Source organism: Protobothrops mucrosquamatus, unplaced genomic scaffold (assembly GCF_001527695.2).
Source record: "Protobothrops mucrosquamatus isolate PMUCROS unplaced genomic scaffold, P.Mucros_1.0 scaffold_84, whole genome shotgun sequence".
NCBI classification, from domain to species: Eukaryota; Metazoa; Chordata; class Lepidosauria; order Squamata; family Viperidae; genus Protobothrops; species Protobothrops mucrosquamatus.
Window position 1 is genome coordinate 304,174 of NW_015386160.1, and position 24,887 is coordinate 329,060.

The following is a 24,887-nucleotide window of genomic DNA, read 5'->3' on the forward strand; positions in this document are numbered from 1 at the left end:
AAAGAAATGAGACAACACTGTACTCTCCTTTCTTATTTATTCATCTTGTATATTGAATGGATATTGAAGAAATGTAGATTAGAAGACAAATAACATGGTTTTAAATTGCTGGAGGAAACATCAATAACCATCACTATGCTATTTATTGATAGTAAGATTAATCACATGGGAGGGAAAAAATTATTTGAACAAATAACTGTTTGCAATGTCTTATTTTAACTTAGCAATAATTTGGATAAAATATAACTGCCAAAATCAAGTTCACTCATTGTTTTTCAACATTAGATGCTCCTTCGCGTTCATGTCAGGTCTCAGAATGATGATATAACATTTGGGGACAAAGATGCAGCCAAGTAAGCCGAGGCTGGAGGTCAGGATGGAGAAGATCTGCACAGCCACCATGTATTTTCCTTTGGTGCTCAGGTAGGCGGGGACAAAAGAAACCCAAACACTGCAGAAGAGCAGCATGCTGAAGGTGATCCACTTGGCTTCGTTGAAGCCCCCTGGTAGTTTTCGGGCTAGAAAAGCCACCAAGAAACAGATGGAAGCCAGAAAGCCCAAGTAGCCAAGGGCAGAATAGAACATGATGACTGAACCTTCATTGCATTGCAGTAGGATCTGCCCTTTTTGGGAATATAAGTCAGAATCTGGGAATGGGGGAAAGATTCCCAGCCATATGAAACAGATGCCCACCTGAACACCAGAGCAGGAGAGGATGATGCAATTGGCCAAAGATTTCCCCAGCCATTTCCTCATTTTGCTTCCTGGCTTTGTGGCCAGAAATGCCATCACAACCATGATAGTCTTGGCCAGCAAGGATGACACAGCAACTGAGAAAACAATACTGAAGGCAGTTTGTCGAAGAAGGCATGTCACTTTCTTGGGTTGACCAATGAATAGAAGGGAAGTCAAGAAGGAAAGCAGGAGAAAGATCAGCAGAATGTAGGTGAGATCACGGTTGTTAGCTTTGACTATGGGAGTTTCTCGATATTTAATAAAAATTCCTAGAACTAAGGCAGTGGTAAGAGACAAAAAAAGGGCAGAGACAGCCAGGATGAAACCTAAGTTTTCTCTGTAGGACAGGAAAGTTATAACTTTGGCAACACACTGATCCCGCTTCTCGTTGGAGAGATGGTCATCTGGACATTTTGTACATTGGTCTACATCTGGAAAACACAACTGCTTTTTAAATAGTGATTCAATGACATTCAGCACATCATGACCAAACAACCAGAAGCAGGATGTAGATAGAGCAATGAAGATTTTTTTTCTCTCTGTCTATTTTTAAAGAAATTATATTATTAGAATAATGAAATGCAAGGAAAAAAATGCTTAATTACTAAGAATGAATAAAGTAGTTAATTATGTTTATGATAACTATTTCTCTCTTTCCTTTCATTATTTCCCCAAGCTGTGAGTAGAATAAACACACACACACACAAACACACCACTTCCACACATAATCTATTTGTTTCTCTGTGTATGTGTGTTTTACTTTAAAGTGTAAAGATTCTTGCTGGCATCTGATATTAGGTTTGATTCATCTCACAACTTTCTGGTTAAAAATCATGTTCTAAAGCTTTAAATATATCCTGCTGTTCAATGTGTTCCACATAGGAGAGCTATTCTTTTAAAAAGTTGCTTAAACTTCATCACAGATACTGTAGATCAGTGTTTCTCAACCTTCACAACATTAAGACGTGTACTTCAATTCCCAGAATTCCTCAGCCAGAATTCCCCAATTCCCTGAATTCCATGGCTTCTGAGGAATGCTGGAGTTCATGTCCACATGACTTAATGTTGCCAAAAATCACTGCTGTAGGTATTGTCAATTGTGTCACTGCTGCATATTCTCCAAATTGACCTCCCAATCTGACATCACTGACAAAATATCTATTTTTCCAATTCTCTCCTAAATTTGTTCTTGCAACTGCCAGAAAAAATATCTTAGTAGAATCTGAGGTTAGGGTTAGAGTTAGCATTTTTTTTTTTTTTTTTGCTTTTTGAAACTATACCTATAAAGAATATTTGTGATTTCAGTTCATTTTGTATAGGATTTTTCTGAATAATTTGATGTATTTCATTCCAATGCTTTTGAGGTTTTTTTGCATAACCACTACAGATGATAAAGTGTTCCTTCTTCTCATGGCTTTTCCAACATTAAATGTTCTATTATTTGTTTATTTTGCAATTGTTGATGTAGCTGTAGAACATTTGAAAAACAGCAATTTTGCAGCAATTTCCCCTTAAATTATAACTTGGCATGAATTTTCTGTTTTTTTCTTTTTGAAAGCTCTTCTCATTTTTGTATTGTGATTCATTGTTTGACATTTTGCATCCATTTTATCATAAAAATGTTTATTTTTTTCCATCTCCATGTTGTATTTCAAAAACAATTTATATATGGTTCTTAATCATAAATCTTGTTTTCTATATGTGTTTCAAATGCTGTCGTGTTTCTTAAGGTCTCTCAATCTTTTTCAAAATTGCTTGTTATTGTTTCAGCAACTTGTGAAAACATCCACCATGGTGAATTTTACCTTCACTAAACAATTCTTGCAGTGTTTTTAGTCTGTTTCCTGAGTCTAGATGTAACATATTGGTATATGAGAACAAATCTTGCTAATACCAGAGCCGTGGTGGCACAGTGATTAGAATGCCTTATTGCAGGCTAACTCTGCCCACAGCCTAAGTTTGATACTGATCAACTCAAGGTTGAATCAGTCTTCCATCCTTTCGAGATCAGTAAAATGAGGACCCAGATTTTTGAGGGGCAATATGCTGACTCTGTAAACTGCTTAGAGCATGCTGTAAAGCACTATGAAGCAACATATAAGTCTAAGTGCAATTCCTATTGCTACTATATTTTCCTTAGAATAAAAGACTGGTGCTTCTTCTTTGTTCTTGAATTACCTACCTTCCTGCACAGAGATAGTTCCTTCCATACACGAAGAACAGTCATAGCAGCAAACTGGTTCTCCCTCTCTCGTCAGCTTGGTATATCCTGGGAGGCAACTTTCCGTACACCTAGAAAAGGGGGCCTTCTGAACAGAAAGAAAAATCAGAGAAATGTATGAATGAGGGGATTACTTCTAAAAATGGAAGTGAGCACCAAAGTGAGTTCATGAATTCAAGAAGGTACTTTCAAGATCTTTTTCCAAATACAATGAAAATATTTTTGTTTTAGTGAAATTTCTCCACTAGCAATTTCATTTCAGCAGGCTATGATCTCAGAGTCCCCTTAATGGTCAGAAAAAGCTGCTGACTCTCCAGTCCAATCATCATTATCCTGGGATTTTTCTCCATTTGGGCTTCAGATCCTATCAGCTTCAGCCAACTGGTCAAGGATACAAAACTGTGGAAAGTCTAGTCCAAAGCATGGAAAGCAAAGGGTTACTTCATCTTATCTTAGCAATTGCGAGAATACCATCTGTCACAACATTTCCTCTGCCTTCTTACAATATGTATTTCTTAGATCTCAATTTACTATCTACTGAGTCTCAAAGGAGACTCCAGTTTTGAAAAAACATTGAATGATTCAACAGAAGAAAATCTGTATAACTCAGGGTTGAATTGTAAACTCCTTGATCCTCTCTGGTTTTGATTGCCTGTTTGCAGATATTTCATTACTTGAGTAAATAACATTATCACTACTATCATCAGGCATTGATGATGTTACTTAGTTGGGAAATTAACCAATGAAATTACCTGCAGACAAACAACCAAGCTCAGAGAACACCAAAGATTCCACTGAATAAAACGCCCTACCGTAAGTCCCTCAGTGTCAAAGGCCAGTTCCCTGGTTTGTGATGCTCCTAAGTTTCCTTACATGCTACAAGCAGCTTTGGCCTAGCCAACAACATCTTTTCCATTCTACACCGGAACAATGCTGGTATTCCCATCATAAGCAATAGATTTTTTTTAAAGTATTTTATTAATTTTCTATCACTACAATTCATTTGTGCTTAATGAACAATATGTTGCCTGGGTTGATTTTTGCCTAGTCATATTGGTTAAATTCTTACTCTCACCCCTGCTTTTCCAATCATTGATAAAATAAGTTCTATATTTGAAAGTATTCTGTATCTTCTTTTCCTTTGATTCTCAATGTGAGTCTGTCTATTTCTGCAGAGTCCAATATTTTCTTCATTATTGCTTCCTTCAATCGTGCTATCTCATTTTTCCAGTGCAGTACAAATACATGTAATGTTAAATATACATTTTGTTTATCAAACTTTTCTGGCATTATGCCTAGTAAAAAAAAAAGTTCAGGTTTAAAATCTGCATGTTTTCTTAACATCTTTTCTCATCAAGTATGTATTTTAGTCCAAAAGTTTTTTGCTTTTACACATGTCCACCACAAATGATAATATGTACTGGGATTTTGATTACATTTCCAACATTTGCTAGACATATTTTTAAACATTTTTGCTAATCTAACAGTGGCAATTTTAGTTAAGAATCTTTTCAATCTCTCTGCTATTACCAAGGCAAAAAATTTATAATCCACATTTAATAATAATATTGGTCTATAATTTTTTATCTGTGTCAAATCTGAATCTTCTCTTCATATTAAAGTAATACTTGCTTGGTGTTTGGTAGTTTGGCCTCTAATAATACCTCGTTACACACTTTCTTCATTGGTAGGCTTAATGTATCTTGTAGATATTTGTAAACCTCTGCGGGTAGCACATCCGGTCCTGGGATTTTATCATTTTTCTGTTTTTTTATAGCTTCTGTGATTTCCTTCATCATTGTAATTTTTTAATTTAATATATTTTTTAAGTTTTCTGGTATTTTTGGTAGGTTTGCATTTTCCAAGTATTGTATCATTTTGTCTCGAGAAACTCCTTCTACATCATATAATTTTTCATAAAATTCTTTGTTTTTTTAATTGCATCAGTTTGAAATTGTAAGTCACTCTTCTCATCTTGTAGTTTATTATCAGTTTCTTCTCTCTTTCTTTTTTTCAGTTTATATGCCAACCATTTCCCCAGCTTGTTTGTATTTTCAAAAAAAGTTTTGTTTTATCCTTTTTATTTGTAGAGCCAATTCTTCTGACTCTATTAAATTTAATTTATGTTTCACTGTCTCCATTTGCTTTTCACAATTTTCTTGTGGATGTATTTGTAATTCTAATTCCAGTTTCTTGAATTCTTCTCTGTTGGGTTTTTTTCTTTCTTCTTTTTAGCTAATCCTCTAAAATACGCTTTGGCTATGTCCCATACATTCTGAATTGATGTCTCTTCCTTTTTATTTTCTTTAAAGAAAAACTCCATTTCCTTTATTGCTAATTCTACAAATTGTTTCTCTTTTAACAAAGATTGATTTAAAGTCCATCTTGATTTCCTCTTTACCTCTTTCCGGGTCAGCTTTATTGGATTATGGTCCACCCAAATGTTAGGTTTTACCTCAATCTCATATATATTAGTACTTAGCTCAGACGACATCCATATCATATCAATTCTAGGCCAAGATTTATGTCTATTCAAATAAAATGTGTACTGGGTCTTTTTTGGGTTACTTTCTGTCTAAGTATCCTGTATGGAAATTTCTTCTGTCATTCTAAAAAACACCTTAGAGAATGTCTTTCTTCCCTTTTCCCCTCTTTTGCTGTTTCTATAATCTAACTTTCTATCTACAATTGCATTAAATCTCCTATCAAACAAATGTTTTGATATTCCATTTCCAATATTTTTCTTTGTAATTTTTGATACAATTCTTTTTGTTTGTTATTTGGTGCATATATTCCTACCATCAGTATCTGTTTTTGGTTTATCATTATTTCTACCATTAGGATTCTTCCTTCTTTATCTGAGTAGACCTGTTTGGATTCCAATGTCTCTTTTATATATAAAAAGATCCCTCTTTTTTTTTGAGGTGCTGATGTAAAATAAAGTTTCCCAATTTTGGAGTATTCCAGCAATTTATAGTGTTGTTTTTTTATATGTGTTTCTTGGAGACAAATTACATCTATTTTTAGTTTCCGTAATCGTGCAGAAAATATTTATTTTTGATGGGGAGTTCAATTCATTTATATTCATTGAGAAAATTCCACTTTCTTTCTCCATCTTCTTTACTTATATTTAGGTTTTATTCACCTGGTGGACAATTCCTGTCTCTGTTCTTTTATCACCTACTTTCTTTCTTGATCTGTGTTTTCTTTTTCTTCTTTTTCTTCTCCTTCTCTTTCTATGGGTTACTAACTGTTACTAACTTTCTCTGTATTTCATCTTCCCTATCCCCTTGTGGTTCTTGTGTTTTCTCTTCAAGAAAGCTTCTGTATGTCTCATAGAACTCTGTTGCCTTAAACATGAAGTCCAATCTACATCCCAATTTATTAATATTCCCTCCAGGATCCATCATCTGAAATTCACTCCTTTTTCATTTAATTTTATAATCAAAAATTGGTAGTATTTTCAAGAATCTCTTATCCTCCTAGGGATCTGTTCAAGACCACAATTTCTTTTTTTCTATACATCAGCAGCTCATCTCTCACTCTCTTCAATATTTCATCTCTCATTGTTTTTTTCACAAATCTAACGTGAACCTAGGGAGTCTATGTCTCCTTGTGTAGCTTGAGTTAATTCTATATACCTGATCCAATTCTCCTTCCATCTCATTTTTTTCACTTCTACTGCCTCAGCAAACAAATTAGTAATCATTTCTGTTAGGACTTCCTCCTTATCTTCAGGTATGTTCTGTTCTGTTAAAAAGTGAGATCTTTTTCCATTTCCAGTATTGTGATTGTATCTTCCAGGCTTTTATTTTCCTGTGCTATTCTTTGATTTTCTTCTTTTCTTTCCTCCATCTTTTTCTCAGTTTCTTTTGATTTCTCTTCCATTTTCTGGATTTCTTGCTCATTTTTTCTAATCATTTGTTGAGAATTTTCTAATTGTGAGTTTATATTGAAGACCTGCTCATTTATCTTATCCAAATTGTTTCTTGTCTCCTTGTCTTCTTGTATCTTCTTTATATGAAACGATTGGTTCCTGAATTGATTGCAATGTTGTTTGCATTTCCTTTCTTGTTGAATCATGGCTTCAATCAATCTCTGATATACTGGGCTGGGCTACCCAGATGATGGTGCTGAAGCAGATTTTTTAGAAGTTTTAGCAAGGTTTGGGATACTCTGTTTTTTTATTCCCCCTCCAGTTACTCTATCATCAATCTGTTTTGCCCCCTGGAAAGTATCTTTATCTGAAAAAAAACCCAGATCTTGTATTCAATATATCAGTACACAATTTAAATTTAAAATCATGTTATGTAATTCTTACAGTTCTTGTCTGACTTGCCACAAAAAACTTGAAAACTGTAGTCAAGTTTTGTCTGTCAGTATCAGGTTTGGAGGAGCAGTTATAAAGTCTATTATAGCCCTGTGTCCAGAGTCCAAAGTCCAAGAGTTGCCAATCAATCAATGTTTGTAATCCAAAATGGCCAGCCAATCTTAAACCAATCAGTAAGACTCACCAAGCCAGGAGTAGTAAAAAGCCATATTGTTCTCTGTCTCTAGATGTTTCTTGAAATTCCAGGTCAACCAACGTTTGTAATCCACAGTGAGCAGTATAATTCCATACATTCAGTGATAAAATATTACATAAAGTGCTGCTTCCTTCTATCTTCAGCTGTTTGTTACAGTTCCAAGAGCTTTCAAAGTCATCCAGCTGGCTGCTTATCTGTATCTGGGCTTTATGCCAAGTCCATCCCAGGGATAATATACTGAAAGATTTTGTCTCTATGTCACCACTAGATGTCACTCTCCCAAGTAATTGGAGTTTAAATCAAAAGTTATTCATAAAATTAGTCTCATACTGTTATTTTTTAAGCACAAATTAATAATTTTGACGGTTGATCAAATTTAGCAAAGCAATGTCTTTATATTACTCATGGTTTACCATTCTGTATTCTCTATTCCTGTCCCTCTTAAAGTTTTCTTCCTGCCACTTTTGTTTCTCTGGTAGGGGGGGAATCCCCTTCCTGCAGTCACATCTGGGGAGTTCTTGCTTTGGGGGAATTTATTCCAAGGAATAGTGTTCAAAAATAGTAGATAAAAAGAGGATCTTCTCACCCAGTTCCATGACATGCTGTTATTGATCCTCTCATAGGGATAGTCCTCACCCTTCCCAGCTGTCAGTAGCTCTTGGACAGACTGCATGAATGCAGTCCCTCTTTCTTCTGTCAGTTTGGAGGGATTTCCTCAGATCAAATGGGCTAATTGCCATCTGCCCATGATCAACAAGGGTTTCCTCCTTTGTTGTCGCCTCTCTGGGGTGACTTTTGGCCTTTTGGGGCTCCCTGGTTGAAGGAAATCAGCTTTGGGGTGTGGGGCTCTGCCCTCCCCACATCTGTATCACAACGTCAAACCGGATATCCCTTATCATAAGAATAGCTCTTTTGAGAGGACCAGGAGAAATAGTGTCTCCTTCAACTTGTCCTTTTAGCAGTGGTGACTCTCCATCTGAGTTAAAAGACTGATAAACCAAAAAATCACATGGATACATAGGAACAGGTGAACAATAAAACCCACATAGAGGCAGACTTGGTTACCTGTTTGAAAGATGTTGGCCATATGATGGTGCTCTCATCCACAGAGATCTTGATGTTTGAAGAGACTTCTTTTTCAACATTCCCAATTATCACCCCAGCAGCAGATTTGTTGGGAAATACTGCCCAGTCCATGATATTAAAGTCAGCAGTGGGAATTCCATACTCATCCAAATAAACGTCATTTACAGAAAAATTGTAAATCTGGAAGTTTCTTAGAAATGGATGGAGCTGAAAAGACATGGAGAATCACCCTTTCAATGTATACATTCTCATTTGAGCACTATGTCAAAACTGAGGTACTTTATCCTAGTGCTTCTGTCTGCAAATGTGGTAGGAAGAGTATATTTTTCACTTTAATTACATCTCTCCCTCTCTTTCTTTCCCACTCCCATTGTTTCTTCCAGGCTCCTTCCACTCTGTCTGTCTGTCTATGTCTGCCTGTCTCCCCCTCTCACAAACATATAGATCTTTTTAATTTATTATTTTAGCCTGCTCTTCTTTATGAAATTGGTAAGCTCAGATCCCAAACATGTTGTGCAACAATGGTGGAAGTTCAATAGAGCATGATGGTTATTGTCACATCCTTGTTTTTGTTAATTGCAAAGTCATGTCCGACCCATCGTCACCCCATGGACAATGTTCCTCCAGGTCTTCCTGTCCTCTACCTTCTTCTGGAGTCCATTTAAGTTCACACCTACTGCTTCAGTGACTCCATCCAGCCACCTCATTCTCTGTAGTCCCCTTCTTCTATTGCCCTCAATCTTTCCCAGCATTAGGCCCTTCTACAGTGAGTCCTTCCTTCTCATTAGGTGGCCAAAGTATTTGAGTTTCAACTTCAGGATCTGGCCTTTTAAAGAAAAGTCGGGGTTGATCTCTTCTAGGACTGACCAGTTTGAATGCCTTGCAATCCAAGGGAATCGTAGAAGTCTTCTCCAGCACCATAGTTCAAAGGCCTCAATTCTTTGTCGCTCAGCCTTCTTATGGTCCAATTTTCACATCCATATATTGCAACTGGGAAAATTGGGCCTTAACTATACGCACTTTTGTTGGCAGGGTGATGTCTCTGCTTTTTAGTATGCTGTCTAGATTTGCCATAGCTTTCCTCCCCAGGAGCAAGTGTCTTTTAATTTCTTGGCTGCAGTCCCCATCTGAGGTGATCTTGGAGCCCAGGAAAATAAAATCTGTCACTACCTCCATTTCTTCCCCATCCATTTGCCTGGAATTGAGAAGGCTGGATGCCATGATTTTGGTTTTCTTAATGTTGAGTTTCAAGCCAACTTTTGCACTCTCTTTCTTCACCCGCATCAAGAGGCTCTTTAATTCCTCTTCACTTTCTGCCATTAGAGTGGTATCATCTGCATATCTTAGTTTGTTGATATTTCTCCTGGCAATCTTAATTCTAATTTTTGATTCATCTAGCCCTACCTTTCTCATGTTGTGCTCTGCATATAAGTTAAATAGGCAGGGCGACAGTATACAGCCTTGCCAGACTCCTTTCCCAATTTTGAACCAATCAGTGGTTCCGTGTCCCGTTCTCACTGTTGCTTCTTGATCCACATATAGGTTTCTCAAGAGACAAATAAGATGGTCTGGTACTCCCATCTCTTTAAGAACTTGCCACAATTTGTTGTGATCCACACAATCAAAGTCTTTAGCATAGTCAATGAAGCAGACATAGATGTTTTTCGGGAACACCCTAGCTTTCTCCATGATCCAGCGTATGTTGGCAATTTGATCTGTAGTTCCTCTGCCTCTTCGAAATCCTGCCTGTACTTCTGGTGATTCTCGGTCAACATACTGCTGGAGTCTAGCTTGTAGAATTTAAAAAAATGTAAAAAATGTAAAAAATGTCACATCCTATTGTTATTTATTCAACAATTGTGAAAAGAAACTTCCAGTCTCTTGAAACATCATATCCAAATGTCACAAGCATCCTGAATCAGCACACCAGGTTTAATCTAGAAGATTCAGCAACACAATCTATCTGTTTGGTCAGAACAAATATTAGAAACAGGCAATTGTTGTTAGGGTATCCCCATACGATGATGCTTATCTTTAATGTAACATTTAAGAATTGAAAGGGAACCATCAGCAACCTTTTGAAGAAGCATTACCTGCCATGGCTGTACCATCTGGAGTGTCTGGTGGTCCCCAGCAGGCATCCTCCTCTTACTCATTTGGGAGGAAAAGGCAGCACTGAGGACCCAGGCCACAACCTGGATTGTTGTGGAAATACTGGAGCCATCCTCAGACAGGATTCTTCCAACCAGATCCGGGGATGGGATTTCCCAGGTCTCTTTTTCCAGGCATCTGTTCCAAACTTTCTTAGACAACAAAGGGCTTAAATAAGAACACTGAAATGCTGCCTCCCCAAACTTTCCTGTAGCAGAATAATGTGAATTAAAATCAAAATGTTGTGTCCTTTTCTTTGTCTTAGTTGAGAAGGATAATAAAAGATGGTTATGCTGGAGATTAACCAATTGGTAAAATAATCTCACATTTAAATCTGACAAAGCTGTAGCAATCCATACTTTTCCCACAAACAGGATTTTTTTCTTTTCAATGTCTCGTATTAGCATTGCTAGTACTAATGTGACTGGAAAGTTCAAGTAACAAACAATACTTTTCACTTTAGTGTCGCTAAAATATTCAATATTGTTCTTTTCCCTCGCTGCTCTAGGCCCCAAGTGTAAGCTTTCTGAGAAGGCAACACAGACACCTTTCCTTACGGCTTCTGGCACAAAGGTTCTTCTGAACTTTTCTCCACTTTCATTGTCCGGAGCAGCGAGGCCGATCCATGTCCATCGGAAATGCAGGAGCAACTTGATAATTGCCAAGTGAGGAGGTTCTTGTTTTGGACTCACCCGGTAGAAAAAAGGGAAATGAAGTTTCTGCTCTGGAATGTGGCTGATGACCGCATAGTTGATCTAAGATGAAACAGAAAAGATGGTTGATTGCTTTGCTTTTAAGGACAAAAATAAGTTCTTACCTCTAAGGGATTTTTTTTCTGATGTTAACTCTATACTGACATATCAGCTGGTCAATTATATTCACCAAGTTATACAACTGCACAGAACATTTCATTAGATATGCTGTTTTATTTTCCTTTTCTTTTTTCCTTTTCCCAATAAGAAATTTCTGTATTACAGTGTTTCTCTCTTTGCTGTACTATTGTATTGTAAAGGCTTTAAAAATATATATCATTTGATTTGCTTTGATCCTAGATTGGGGAAAATGGAATGACATGTGAGCGCAGTAGAAAAAAATATGTCAACTGGGTATGTTTTCATTGTCTTTAGGTGCAAGTAGGGAAAAACTCTCTTAAAGTAACATTTGCCTATGTTATTTTCATTACAATCCTTAGAGATTTTGTTTGGAATTTGTTGGAATAAGGGTGAAAAGATGTTTTTGTCTGCCAAGACATGAGACTGCAGTGACCAGAAGACAGGGAGAAGAGGCAGAAGGGCGGGAAAAGAGGATGCAAATTCCATGCAAAATATGGTTGAGAGCAGTTCAGATGAGCTATGGGTGAAGGTTCATTCAGCTGAAACATCTCTGTGTAATCTATGTATCTTTAAAAAAATCAAGATATGCAATGATGTAAGAATCAAGAAAGGTATTTGAATGCCTGATGAATAGTTCAGGTGTTCTTTAAGCTCTGCAATCTTTCTATTTTATTTATTATCTGACTCCTTTTGGATTATCAATAGACTTTACAAAATGAAATTAGCTTCAGTATTCATTCCTACTTGTGGAATTTTGTAGATGCCCAGCATAGTTGAAATGGAAGAAAAGAACTCCGAATCAGTCCCTTCAAGCACAGCCAGAAGATTATTTTGTCTTCCACAACTGTAGTTTGGGACATTCTCTTGCCCTGTAGACATTAAGTCCATCATGACCTCATATGTTAACCTTGCATTGAAAAAGTTCTCATAGATGTTGTAGCCCAGGGTGATGTTGGGTAGCAGCTTTGGATTCTGGTTGATGTCATGAATGGCAAAGAAGAAGGGCAGGACATGCGAGTAGCTCATACTCCGTATACTGCAAGATAAGAGACTGCAGTTGGTTTTCATCTTCAGTTCATAAAATCACATCATATTTCCTGAAACTGTTCCTTTAAGGACATTTATAACTAATCAGTTGGATTGCTGTCTTATAAGTCTAGTGCACAAATTTGACAATCTAACAATCTGTACTATACCTGGGGCTACTCTTGAAAAGTATCTGGAAGTTCAGATGGCACAGGATGTGGCTGTTCCAGCAATTATGGACACCTAAAGGACTGCACATATAACATCTCTGTTATATGCCTCTATGTGCAAGCTGCATTGGATGCCAGTTTGCTTCTGGGTCCTATTGAAGGTGTTGGTTATGACCTTTGAAGTACCTGGCATTGGGATAGGCTACCTGTGGAACCATCTTCATCCCATTACTTTGGCCAATCTCACCTGGTCTGGTAGGAAAGTATTTGCAGACCTCATCAGCTAAAGAACTTCAGTTCGTGAGGTCCAGGAAGAGAGCCTTCTATGCCATTGTCCCTGCCCCTTGAAACATTCTTCCACCAGAGATGAGGTGGGTACCCATTCACCTGACTGTTCAGAAATGTCTGGTTCTGCTGACTCACTTGGGACCCACAGAGATGCACACAGCCATGGGGTTAGTTAGTGGCTTGAAGGACCTGCCCTGTCTTTTTAATTCTGAATTTTAGACATTTTATTCTTGTTTTAATCTGCCTTATATTATAATATCTATATTATCTATATTTTTATGTTTTATATCTTATTTGACAATGCCCACAGTAACTGTGAGGAATATAGGCAGTTTGTAAATGTGATAGGGATAGATAGATAGATAGATAGATAGATAGGTAGGTAGGTAGGTAGGTAGGTAGGTAGGTAGGCAGGTAAGTAGGCAGGCAGGCAGGCAGGCAGGCAGGCAGACAGACAGACAGACAGACAGACAGACAGACAGACAGACAGACAGATAGATAGATAGATACCATAAATAAAAATAGAAGAACTTTTTGCATTATTAGTCATGTTCTTTAGCTAAGAAAGACAAAAATCTCAATTTAAAAAAATGTGGTCTTTTTGTTCAAGGGGCTGGAGGCTGAGGGTCCTGGATAGGGAGCAGCAGGCTTCAGCTCAACTCAAGCAAGATTGAGTGGCTTTGGGTGTTTGGACCTTCCATCGCCAAGACCTTTTCACAAGCAGTCAAGAAATACATCACAGACTAGTACTTAGTAAAGCAGCCATGAAGGCCCTGGAAATATATTCAGATGCTATAATAATAATAAAGTTGGAAGGGGCTGTCCAATCTCTTCTTAAAAACTTCCAGTGTTGGAGCATTCACCACTTCTGGAGGCAGGTTGTTCCACTGGTTAATTGTTCTAATGGTCAGGAAGTTATATGTCCATATCTACAAAAATCAGAATTGTTCAACTCATGGATTCCCTGTAATACTCTATGGAAGTAAATGTTGGACTTTGAAGAAGCAGGAGAGAAAGAGAATTGCCACTTTTTAATTTTAGGGTTGGAGAAGACTCCTGAGTATATTGTGGGCAGCCAAGAAAACAAGGAAATGGAACATCAATCAATTCAACCAGAGTGTTCATTCAAAGCACAAATGACCAGGCTCAAATTATCTCAGTTTGGAAATATTAATATAAAGAGTTAACTCTCTGGAGAAAATTATAATACTGGGAATGTTGGAAAGAAAGAGAAGAAGATGACTAAAAACAATGGGGCTGGATTCAGTTACAGTGGCAATGAATGTACCTGTCATGTATCTGACTAATGAAACACTTCAAAGAATTTTCAGGCATGGTTTAACCAAAAAACCCTTTATTAGTAGAGACATGTCAGCACGGCATGATGGATGCCAAGATCTGAATTTCCCTTCCCTTTGCACATAACATTCCAGGCATTTCCCCTCCCCTATTTTGGGGTCATGATTCACATCTTCCAATTAACTTGAAGGGCAAAGATTCACTTCCGTTCACTTTTCCTCCCCCCCCCCCATCATCTGAATTAACTCTAAAAATACCAGGCAGTTCTGTAAATTTTGTCAAAGCAAAAGCATATGTTAATGATTTAGTTTTTGGTTTGTTGGAGTATTTCGCATGAAACCTTTTGACGAACCCATCAGCTTTCACCTCACTGGATTTCACCCAGGTGGCTTCAGACAACGGGTATCCCTTCCATTGTACTAGGTACTGCAATTTCCCTTTAAAAATTCTAGAGTCAAGAATACGTTTCACTTCATAGTGGGTCTATCCCGCAACTACAAGAGGCCCAGGTGCCTTCTTCAGGGGAGGTCTTAAAGTGGAGCCCCGATAAGGTTTTAACAAGCTGCAATGGAAGACTGGGTGAATTCTCCCTAAAAGCCTAGGGAGTTTCAGTTCTACAGTGACCGGATTGATGATCCTTACTATGGGGAAAGGCCCCAAGAATTTTGGTCCCAATTTCTTGCTGGGCAATTTGAGGTGTAAATACTTAGTTGACAAATAAACCTTTTCCCCAACTTGGAATGTTCTTTGGGGAGCCCTCTTTTTATCAGCCTGTTTTTTATAGGTTTCAAAAGTCTTTTTTTAAAGCAGTTTTTGTGTTTCTCCAAACTTCTTCCCACCCATTGGTCAAGTGTCTGGGAAGCGGAGGGCACCTAAGGATATTCAGGTATTCGGCTGAACTCTTCCTGTGGCTACTCTGTGCTGTGCACAGAATTATTTTACGCCACCTCTGCAAAAAGGAGGAGGTCAGTCCAGTTCGTCTGCTGGTAAGAAACGTAGCATCTAACATATTGCTCCACCATTTTGTTAGCGGATTCTGCAGCCCCATTGGGCTAAACATTGAGATCATCCAATCAAATTAAGAAAACTCTTCCAAAACTTCGCTGTGAACTGCACCCTCTTCCAAAACTTCGCTGTCCAAAATTATTCGCTTAGGGGCTCCATGCAGCCAGTAAATGTGTTTCAGGAACAATTTGGTCAGTCGTTGGGCAGATGGGAGCCCTTTGCAGGTGATGAAATGAGTCTGCTTCGAGAACAGGTCTATCACAGTCCAGATGACAGTATTTCCTCTACTTTCATGTAGGTCTACTATAAAGTCCATAGCTATTTCTTCCCAGGGTTGAGAAGGGTCTGCCACTGGCTGCAGTAACCAGGGGGTTTTCCCTGGGATTCTTTTCATTGTGGCACATACAGTACAACTTTTTACATAGTTTTCTACATCCCGTTTCAGCCCTGGCCACCTGTGTCCAAAGTGTCCAGCCTGTTTTACATCATGGCTGTGTTTGAGAGCATTAAGATGGAGGGCTTCTGGCAAATATAGTTTCCCCCCTTTGTAAGCCAAGCCATCCCTGCAGATAAGGGAGGTTTGATTATCTTTGAACCATTGATCGGTGAGGAGCTCTTGCTTTATTTTCTTTACTCCAGAGTCATCAGGATTGGGGACCCTGCGAGGTGTAAGTTAAGTGGCAGTTTGTGGATTGGGGATAATTGCCTCGTTAACCTCCTCCCGTTCACTTTTGTATTGGGGTAACCAGGATAGCGCATCAGCTAGGAAGTTCTTTCCTCCTGGTATGTACTTTAGAGTGAAGTTGAAGCAGTTAAATTACTGTGCCCATTGCACTTGCTTTGGGGACAATTTGTGGGAAGTTTTCAGTGCTTCTAGATTTTTGTGATCTGTCCATACCTCAAATGACACCTTGCTCCCTTCTAGATAGTGTCACCAGTTTAATAGTGCCCATCTAATCGCGAAGGCCTCTTTCTCTCAGATTGCCCATCTCTGCTCGCTCTCAGTAAATTTCTTAGAGGTGTAGGCGCAGGGTTGCAAGACCCCACTTTTGTTCTTTTGCAGTAAAACAGCTCCAACTGCCACATCGCTGGCATCGGCTTGAATCACAAAGAGTTCCCCTGGGCAGGGGTGCTTTAGGACCGGTTCAGAAGCAAATAGTCTCTTTAAATTCTCAAAAGCTGTTTGACAGCCCATTGTCCATGCTAGTGGTTCGCCCGGTCTTGGCTTCCCTCCTCCTTTGCCTGTTTTGAGTAGTTCTGTAAGGGGTAGGGCAATCTCGGCAAAAGAGGGGATGAATTGACGATAAAAGTTGGCAAAACCCAGAAAGCTCTGGAGCTGTTTGCAAGTCTTTGGGGGATGCCATTCAATTATAGCTTTCACCTTGGCTGGATCCATTTCAATACCCTCGTTGGAAATTCTGTAGCCAAGATAGTCTAATCGGGTTTGGTGAAATTCACATTTCGACAATTTGGCATAAAGCTTGGCATTCAATAGTTTCTTTAACACTTCTCTCACCAGCTTTATGTGATCAGTCATATTCGTGCTGTATATCAGGATGTCATCAAGATATACCAAAACCCCTTTGTATAAGTGATCATGTAGGACCTCATTAATCAACTGCATGAATACAGCTGGGGCCCCCTGTAGTCCAAATGTCATGACTTTAAATTGATAGCTCCCCATAGGACAGTTGAAGGCAGTTTTTCACTCGTCGCCCTCTTTTATTCTCACCCGGTATTATGCCTCTCTCAGGTCTAATTTAGTGAAGACACTCCCCTTAATAAGTCCTTTAGGAGGGGGAGGGGATATTTATTTTCCACACTCACAGCGTTGAGACCCTTACAGTCTATGCAGAGATGAAGAGACCCATCTTTTTCTCTTTGAACAACACAGGGGCTCCCACAGTGGATTTGGCCCATTCAATGAACCCGCTCGCTAGGTTTTTGTTCATGTATCGCTGCATCTCCTCCATTTTGAGGGGGGACATGGCATACATTCTCGGTCGTGGGAGTTTGCCTCGATGGAGCAGTCATTGGGTCTGTGAGGGGGTAGGGCATCACATTCTTTTTCACTAAATGCCTCCGCCAGGTCCCGGTATTCATTGGAGATGACTGGTTCACCTGGAGGCGGTGAGGCGGCCATGTGCACTCGCTCATTGAGTGGCCTAAGATGCCCTGCAACATCTGTTGAATTAATGGGGGGATTAGGCCCTATAGGTAGTCTCACGGTTCTCATTCCTTTCTCCCACCAGATAAACGGCTTCCATTTGTCTAACCAGCCTAGCCCTAGGATCACTGCCTCAGTCATTTTTGGAGCCACCAGGAAGCGAATAAACTCCCAGTGTGCACCTATTTCTAGGTGTAAGGGCTTGGTTAATTGTGTGACAAGAGTCCCTCCCATCAGGGAGCCATCGGCTTGCTCAAACCTCACCGGTTTGGAAAGCTGTTTTGCCCGTATGCCCATTTTCATGGCAAACAGCACACTAATAATGCAGCGGGTGCATCCAGAATCAATTAGCACATTTAAGTCCATTTGTGCCCCAGATTTAGGGATTATAAATTTGGCGGCCAATGAAAAAGGCGGAATTTGTCGACTCACCATCGGGTCGTTCTCTCCTTCATTGTCGCTGTCAAAGGAGGGTAGAGCAGGGGTGGTGACGGGCCCACCCCCACCCCACCCGGAGTTTTTGCATTCTCCTGCGTGGGGGGTATAATCCGGGCAACAGGTTCCTGCGTGAGCCGGTTGGATTATTCTCTCGTTAGCCGCTGAGCAGGTTTCTTTCTCGTTGCTGGTTCTGGTCTGCTTTGCAGCCGGGGGTAGGGGACTGGACAGGTGACCACTCGATGTCCTTTTTGTCCACACCGAAAACACTTAAATGATGGGCGTGTAGGTGGCCTGGGTCTCTCAGCCATTGCAGTAGTTGAAGGCTTTCAAGGGGGTGATTGCAGTCCGAGTAGCTCTGGTTGCTGCTCGGGTTCGTGTGGGGGAGGCTTCTTATAGTGAGAGAGCTTAATGTTTAGCTTCACTGCTGTCTGGTACCACTCCTGTAGCCAATCAGGTACTTCTCGATAGATGCAGGCCTGAGACAGATGATTGTCTAATCCCTTGATGAAGTGATGGATTAGGGACTGCTCAGGCCACCCCTCTATTTGACCTGCTGTCTTGTGGAACTCTTGCACATACTCCAGGGCAGGCCTGCCGGCTTGTTTTATTTTGTGGATTTGTTCTGCTGCTTTGAGGCCTATGGATGGGTCCTCAAATCTTTCTCTCAGTTCTAAAAGGAAAAGGTGGGGATCTCCCAGTTCAGGGCTTGCTCACTATATAGATTGTTCAGCCATTCAGATGCTTCTCCCTCTAGTTGGACGCAATGACATCGACCATGGCACCTGGTTCTGGGTAGAGATAGGGTCAGCGATTCAAGTGAGAACACACTTGGTTGAGAAAAAAAATCAGCTTCTCTGGGTCTCCATCGAAGGTTGCTCTGAAAGGGGGTGCCATTATAGGCTGTTGCAGCCCCCACTGTGGCTGTTGCTGTTGGCTCCATCCTGGCTGCAGATTTGTGTCCAGGGGTTGCACGTTTGGGGGCTGTGGACAATCTTCTTGCTGCTGGCCCCATCCTGGCTGCAGATTTATGCCTAGGGGTTGCACGTTTGGGGGCTTTGGCCAGTCTCCTTGCTGTGGTCGTTCTCCCACCAGCTGCTGATCTCCTGGCTTCTGTACCACCCCAAGCTGTTGCAAGGCCTCTATTAGTTGTGGCAAGCTCAGAAATCACTGACTATCCATGTGCTGTGGAACCCCATCTATCCATTGTTGCAGATGCCTCAGACTGGAATTCCCTCTCTCTTCAGGGTTGGAGTCCCTGGCAGGGGAAGACAGGTTCTGACAGGCTTTCTGCTGGGCCATGGGAGGGGTATAGGTTCCTCTCTCCAGGAATTGATTTCTGCTTTTCACCTCTGGGTTTTGAAATCTTTCCAGCGACTCACCCAAAACTTCGTTATCTCTGCATTCTGCTTTTGAAGTCTTTGCTCTCAGCTGGGAGATCTGCCAGAATTCTTTCTCCTTCAGCTGGCTGGCTGCCGCTCCATTCCCTGAGGAAGCTGCTGCTGCTGAAGGGCTGGCCTCAAGCCATCTTTCTCCTTCCATAATGAGATCTTCCCCGGATCTTTGTCATCTATCTCCTTCAGATTAGGAATAGTGATCGAGGTCCGGGACCTTGCAATAACTTTAAAAGATTTGCGGATCTTGGCATTATGTCATGTGTCTGAGTAATGAAACACTTCAAAGAATTTTCAGGCATGGTTTAACCAAAAAACCCTTTATTAGTAGAGATGTGTCAGCATGGCATGATGGATGCCAAGATTTGAATTTCCCTTCCCTTTGCACATAACATTCCAGGCATTTCCCCTCCCCTATTTTGCGGTCATGATTCACATCTTCCAATTAAGTTGGAGAGCAAAGATTCACTTCCGTTCACTTCCCGCACGCAGTCCTATCTTTCTCCTCCCCCCGCATCATCTGAATTAACTCTAAAAATACCAGGCAGTTCTGTATATTTTGTCAAAGCAAGAATATTCAATATTAGCAGCGTTGACAGTACCCTTGAAAATTTGAAAGAGCAGGTTAGGGACAGAACATCATGACAATTTAGCTATGTAATCCATAAAAGACTCCACTGACTTTATGCACACAATGAACCAAAATCAATTAATAAATCTTGAGCTATTGTTTCATATTTGAATATAATTCATGTGCTCTTCTTTCAGTCCCATCTAATCTGGGTTATTTTAATGGACCTAAGGGGATTACCAAATTAGATGATTGCTGACTTTGTTCAGTATCCTGAACCAATGCAAATTTAGAAAATGAACTCCTCCAAGAACTTCCTTATCTCCTTACAGGGAGAACTAAAAGGCCAGATTGAGGATAGATATTGACAAACCTGAACACTGAGCCCTATCTAACAAAATGAAAATCAACACAGATAAAAGTAAGGTTTTACACTTAGGGTGAAAAAAATCCAACTGTGTAGCTATAGACTAAGTGAAACTTGGTTCAATACCAATAATTGTGAGAATGGATCTTGGAATCTTAGTGAACAATCACTTAAATATGAGCCAGCAGTATGCTGCAGTAGCCAAAAAAGCTAATATAATTCTTGGTTATATAAACACAGGCTTGACATTAAAATCATATGAAGTATTAGTATTGCCTTATAAAATCTTAGTATGACCACACCTGGAATACTGCATCCAGTTTTGGTCACCATATTAGAAAAAAGATGTTGAAACTTTGGAAAAGTACAGAGAAGAGCAACTAAGATGATTAAAACATGAAGAACAGTTGCAGAAATTGGGTATGGCTAGTGTAGCAAAAAGAAGAACTAGGAGTGACCTGATAGCAGTATTCAAGTATTTGAGTGGCTGCCACAAAGAAGAGGAGGTCAACTTATTTTCCAAAGCACCAGAAAGCAAGGCAAGACACAATGGATGGAAACTAATCAAGGAGAGAAGCAACCTGGTATTAAGGAGAGATTCCTAACAGTGAGAACAATAAACCAGTGGAACAGCTTGCCTTCAAAAGTTGTGGGTGCTTCATCATTGGTGATTCTTAAGAAGTGACGGGACAGCCACTTGTCTGAAATGGTATAGGATTGCCTGCCTGAGCAAGGGGTTGGACTAGAAAACCTCCAAGGCCCCTTCCAGTTATATTCTATTCTAATTCTAAGATTGAGGATAGATCAGCCTCGATAAATTCTATCTGCATGGTCATTCTGAAACAGTATTGACATGATGATCCTTAATATTACCAATATCCTCCAAGGGATCTAGTGACTTTGACTGTGCTTGATGAAAAAAAGGGAAGACTGATGTTCTAGTAGAGCTCTCTTCTAATAATAATCTGAGGATTGGGACAGTTTATTCTGGAATAACACTGTGCATCTTGGAAAATCTCCAAATTTGTTCTTCTTTATTATTCCTTTTTTTTCCTGTTCAATTGTGTTCAATTCTTGCAGACTGCCTGGATGAGTTCCTGCAGTTTTCTTGGCAAAGTTTTTCCAGAGTGGTTTGCCACTGCCTCCTTCCTAAGGCTGAGAGAAAGTGACTGGCCCAAGGCCAACCAGTGGAACTAGAGTTCATGTTCTTCCAGTTTCTAGCCTGAAGCCTTAATCACCACTCGTTATTCATATAATAAGGAGATAGAATAACTCTCATCTCTCCAAGGCTGACTAGACTGCCTACTCCTTTTGATAACTTTTACATTTTTTTGTTTCTTTCAGAATGTTTTCCAACAATACCCTATCAAATTTCTGAATTTTGCATATCAGCTTGCAAAATTAAGAATAAAAATTCACCAGCCATGATAGAGCCTGCCCTTGCACAGAGGCATTGCTAGCTATTGAATCCTTGATATTAAACTTAAAATTCCTTTGTCATAAAATACAATTTTACTTTTATTGTTATTATTGTCTTTTCAGACAGTACACTGTGTAGAATATTCTATAATATTTCCATACTTTTTCGTAGTAGACAGTTAATAATAGATGTCACTATTATTAAAGCATATAATAGATTCAAAAGTCGAAATACATTGTCATAATGATGCATTGAAACAATTGCTAAAACTTATTATAAGACACTTTACAAGGCGGAGGTAGTTTCTAAGGAGGCAATACAGGAATATCTGAGAAAAGCAAACCTTCCAAAGATACCAGAGAACATGCAACATATGTTGAATGAGACAATAACAATGATGGAAATTACAGAGGCTATGAAAAGACAAAAAAAAGATAAAACTCCGGGACCTGATGGTTCACCAGCGGAATTTTATGTAGCTTTACAAGACATAATAAGCCCGATACTGAAAAATCTTTGTAACAAAACGTTTTTGGGGATAAAAACACCAAAATCCTGGGCAGAAGCCAATATTTCCCTGATTCCCAAAGATGATACTGATCTCACACAAATTAAAAACTACAGGCCAATATCATTATTAAATGTGGATTACAAAATATTTACAGCAATAATAGCGGAAGGAATGAAAATTTTTTTGAATGAATTTATCCACTCAGATCAAAATGGCTTGCTGCCTAAAAGACAGATAAAGAATAACTTAAGAATTATTTTAAATGTGTTAGAATATTATGAAAAACATCCCGGGAAACAAATGGCATTGATATTTTTGGATGCACAAAAATCCTTTGATAATCTTAACTGGCAATTTATGTTTCATCAATTGCGAGTAATGGGTTTTGGTGAAAATTTTATAAATGCAATTCAAGCAATTTATAATAAACAATCAGCAAAGATACTTATAAATGGAGACTATACAGATAATTTTGACATTAAGAAAGGCACAAGACAGGGATGCCCACTGTCACCCTTGTTATTTATTCTTACACTGGAAGTGTTGGCCAGGAACATTAGACAAGATGTGGAGATTAAAGGGCTGGAGATAAAAGACCAGAAATACAAATTACAAGCCTTTGCAGATGATTTGGTTTTTATCTTGGAGGAGCCTTTGGAAACAGCCACCAAATTGTTGCAGAAAATAGAGGAATTTGGAGAAGTGGCTGGGTTGAAAATAAATAGGGAAAATTCTAAAGTACTTACAAGAAACTTAACAGAAAAACAGAAAGCTCAACTTGCGGAAAAAACAAATCTCCAGATAGCCAAAAAAGTTAAATACTTAGGTATCAATTTAACATCAAAATGTATAACAATAAAAGAAGACAACTATGAAAGATTATTGAAACAAATAAAAATAGATTTGGAGAAGTGGAAAAACTTTCAATTATCACTACTAGGAAGGATAGCGACTATTAAGATGAACATTTTACCTAAATTGCTATTTCTATTCCAGACGGTTCCTGTTAAATTAAGCCAGAAATTTTTTGATGACTTAAATGCAACAATAATGAGATTTATATGGCAAGGGAAAAAAGGAAGAATCAAAATTAAATTGCTACAAGAATCAAAAGACAGAGGGGGCTTTGGGCTCCCAGACCAGAGACTTTATTACCAAGCCACCATTTTGTTGTGGCTTAAAGAATGGATCACACTGAGAAATAAGCGACTTCTTTACTTAGAAGGACATGATTTGCAACTGGGTTGGCATGCTTTTCTTCCGTATGAGAAAAATAAAGTACATAAATACTTTCAAATCCATGCCATAAGGAATGTACTACTCTCAGAGTGGGAGAGAATTAAAAAGAAAATTTATATGAAAATACCCGAGTGGCTTTCCACAATGGAAGCATTTGCGTATCCGAATTTAATCAATTATGATAAACTTGTGGCCTATAAAGACATTTTAGATAAAGAAGGAAAACTTAAAGATAGGCAAGAACTTCAACAAAATGGCATTGATCTAACATGGTGGTCATACTTGCAAATTCAAACAAGATATGAAAAAGATGTAAAAGTAATGGGTTTTTCAAAGAATAGACACCACTAGATAAAACACTTTTGAAAACAGATGAAAATTTGATTAAGAAAGTTTAAGAATTTTGGTTATTCTATAGATTTAGAAGATTGGCAAAAATGATGGGACCGAAACATTAAACTTACTAAAGCAGCTGCATATAAGGAAAACCTATATAAAATGTTTTATAGATGGCACATGACACCAGTTAGATTAGAGAAAATTTTTAAAAATGTATCAAATATGTGTTGGAAATGTAAACAACAACCAGGCACCTATTACCATCTCTGGTGGATATGTCCTAAGGCTAAGAAATTCTGGTTTAAGATTCACATGTGGCTAGAAGAGATGATTAAAATACAGATAGAATTTAAACCAGAACTTTGTTTGTTAGGTATATTAGGTTTGAATTATGGAAAAGAGAATGAATATTTAATATTGCACGTGTTGACAGCTGTGAGAATAATTTTGCCCAATTTTGGAAAAATGAAAACTTATCATCTGATCAGTCTATAATAACAAAAATATTGGAATGTGCAGAAATGGATAGATTAACTTTAGAAATGAAAGAGAAAGAAGATACAATCTATTTTAAAACATGGGAAAAAAATTATTACTGGTTAGAAACACGATAGAATGAGAAAAAGTTATGAAATTTAAAGAGATAATTGATAACTTGTATTTATATTTTATGATTACTTGTATGAACCTGTTTCTTTTTTCTTCTTCCTTTTTGCATATTTGTGATTTCAAATAATATGATAAACTATAATCAACATAATTAAGTATAACTAATTAGTATTAAGCATTGTTAAACTTGTGAAATGAATGAGATATATTGACTAATTTGTTATTTACATGATTATATTGAAAGTTGTTTAATACTAGAGTAATTACTTAGATTTAATATGTATATCCAGACTAGTTGACTTGCTGAAGCGATGTTATTTTGTGGGATTTATCCCACTTTTGTGTTACCCCTTTCCCTTAGTCTAACCTTTTTGTATGTTTCCCTTTGTTTTATCCTTTTTGACCCTATACCCTTATTACCCTAATAAAATTTAATAAAATATTTATTTAAAAAAGCATATAAAATGTTAATGTTCATATCAGCTAGGTGAAATA

At 38.5% G+C, this 24,887-nt stretch overlaps 1 protein-coding gene across 1 annotated transcript; it reads right to left on the reverse strand.

Moving 5' to 3' along the window:
• Positions 1–261: 261 nt before the first annotated feature.
• Positions 262–12,578, reverse strand: LOC107285941 (vomeronasal type-2 receptor 26-like). Its single transcript, XM_015814220.1, has 7 exons — positions 12,297–12,578; positions 11,046–11,474; positions 8,548–8,775; positions 6,218–6,306; positions 5,358–5,466; positions 2,918–3,086; positions 262–1,166 (listed from the first exon to the last, which is right to left on the reverse strand). Exons 1-7 carry the CDS (start codon positions 12,576–12,578, stop codon positions 262–264), a joined length of 2,211 nt encoding a protein of 736 aa, XP_015669706.1.
• Between the last annotated feature and the right edge of the window lie 12,309 nt (positions 12,579–24,887).

Excerpts from the sequence above, each read along its gene's own strand:
- LOC107285941 (XM_015814220.1), bottom strand. The coding sequence starts at position 12,578 with ATGAGCTACTCGCATGTCCTGCCCTTCTTCTTTGCCATTCATGACATC. Across the intron at positions 6,307-8,547 it reads GGCCAACATCTTTCAAACAG|GCAACAGAGTTCTATGAGAC; the intron begins GTAACCAAGTCT and ends TTCATGTTTAAG. Across the intron at positions 5,467-6,217 it reads GAAGATGAAATACAGAGAAA|AATTGATATGATATGGATGT; the intron begins GTTAGTAACAGT and ends ATCTTGGCCTAG.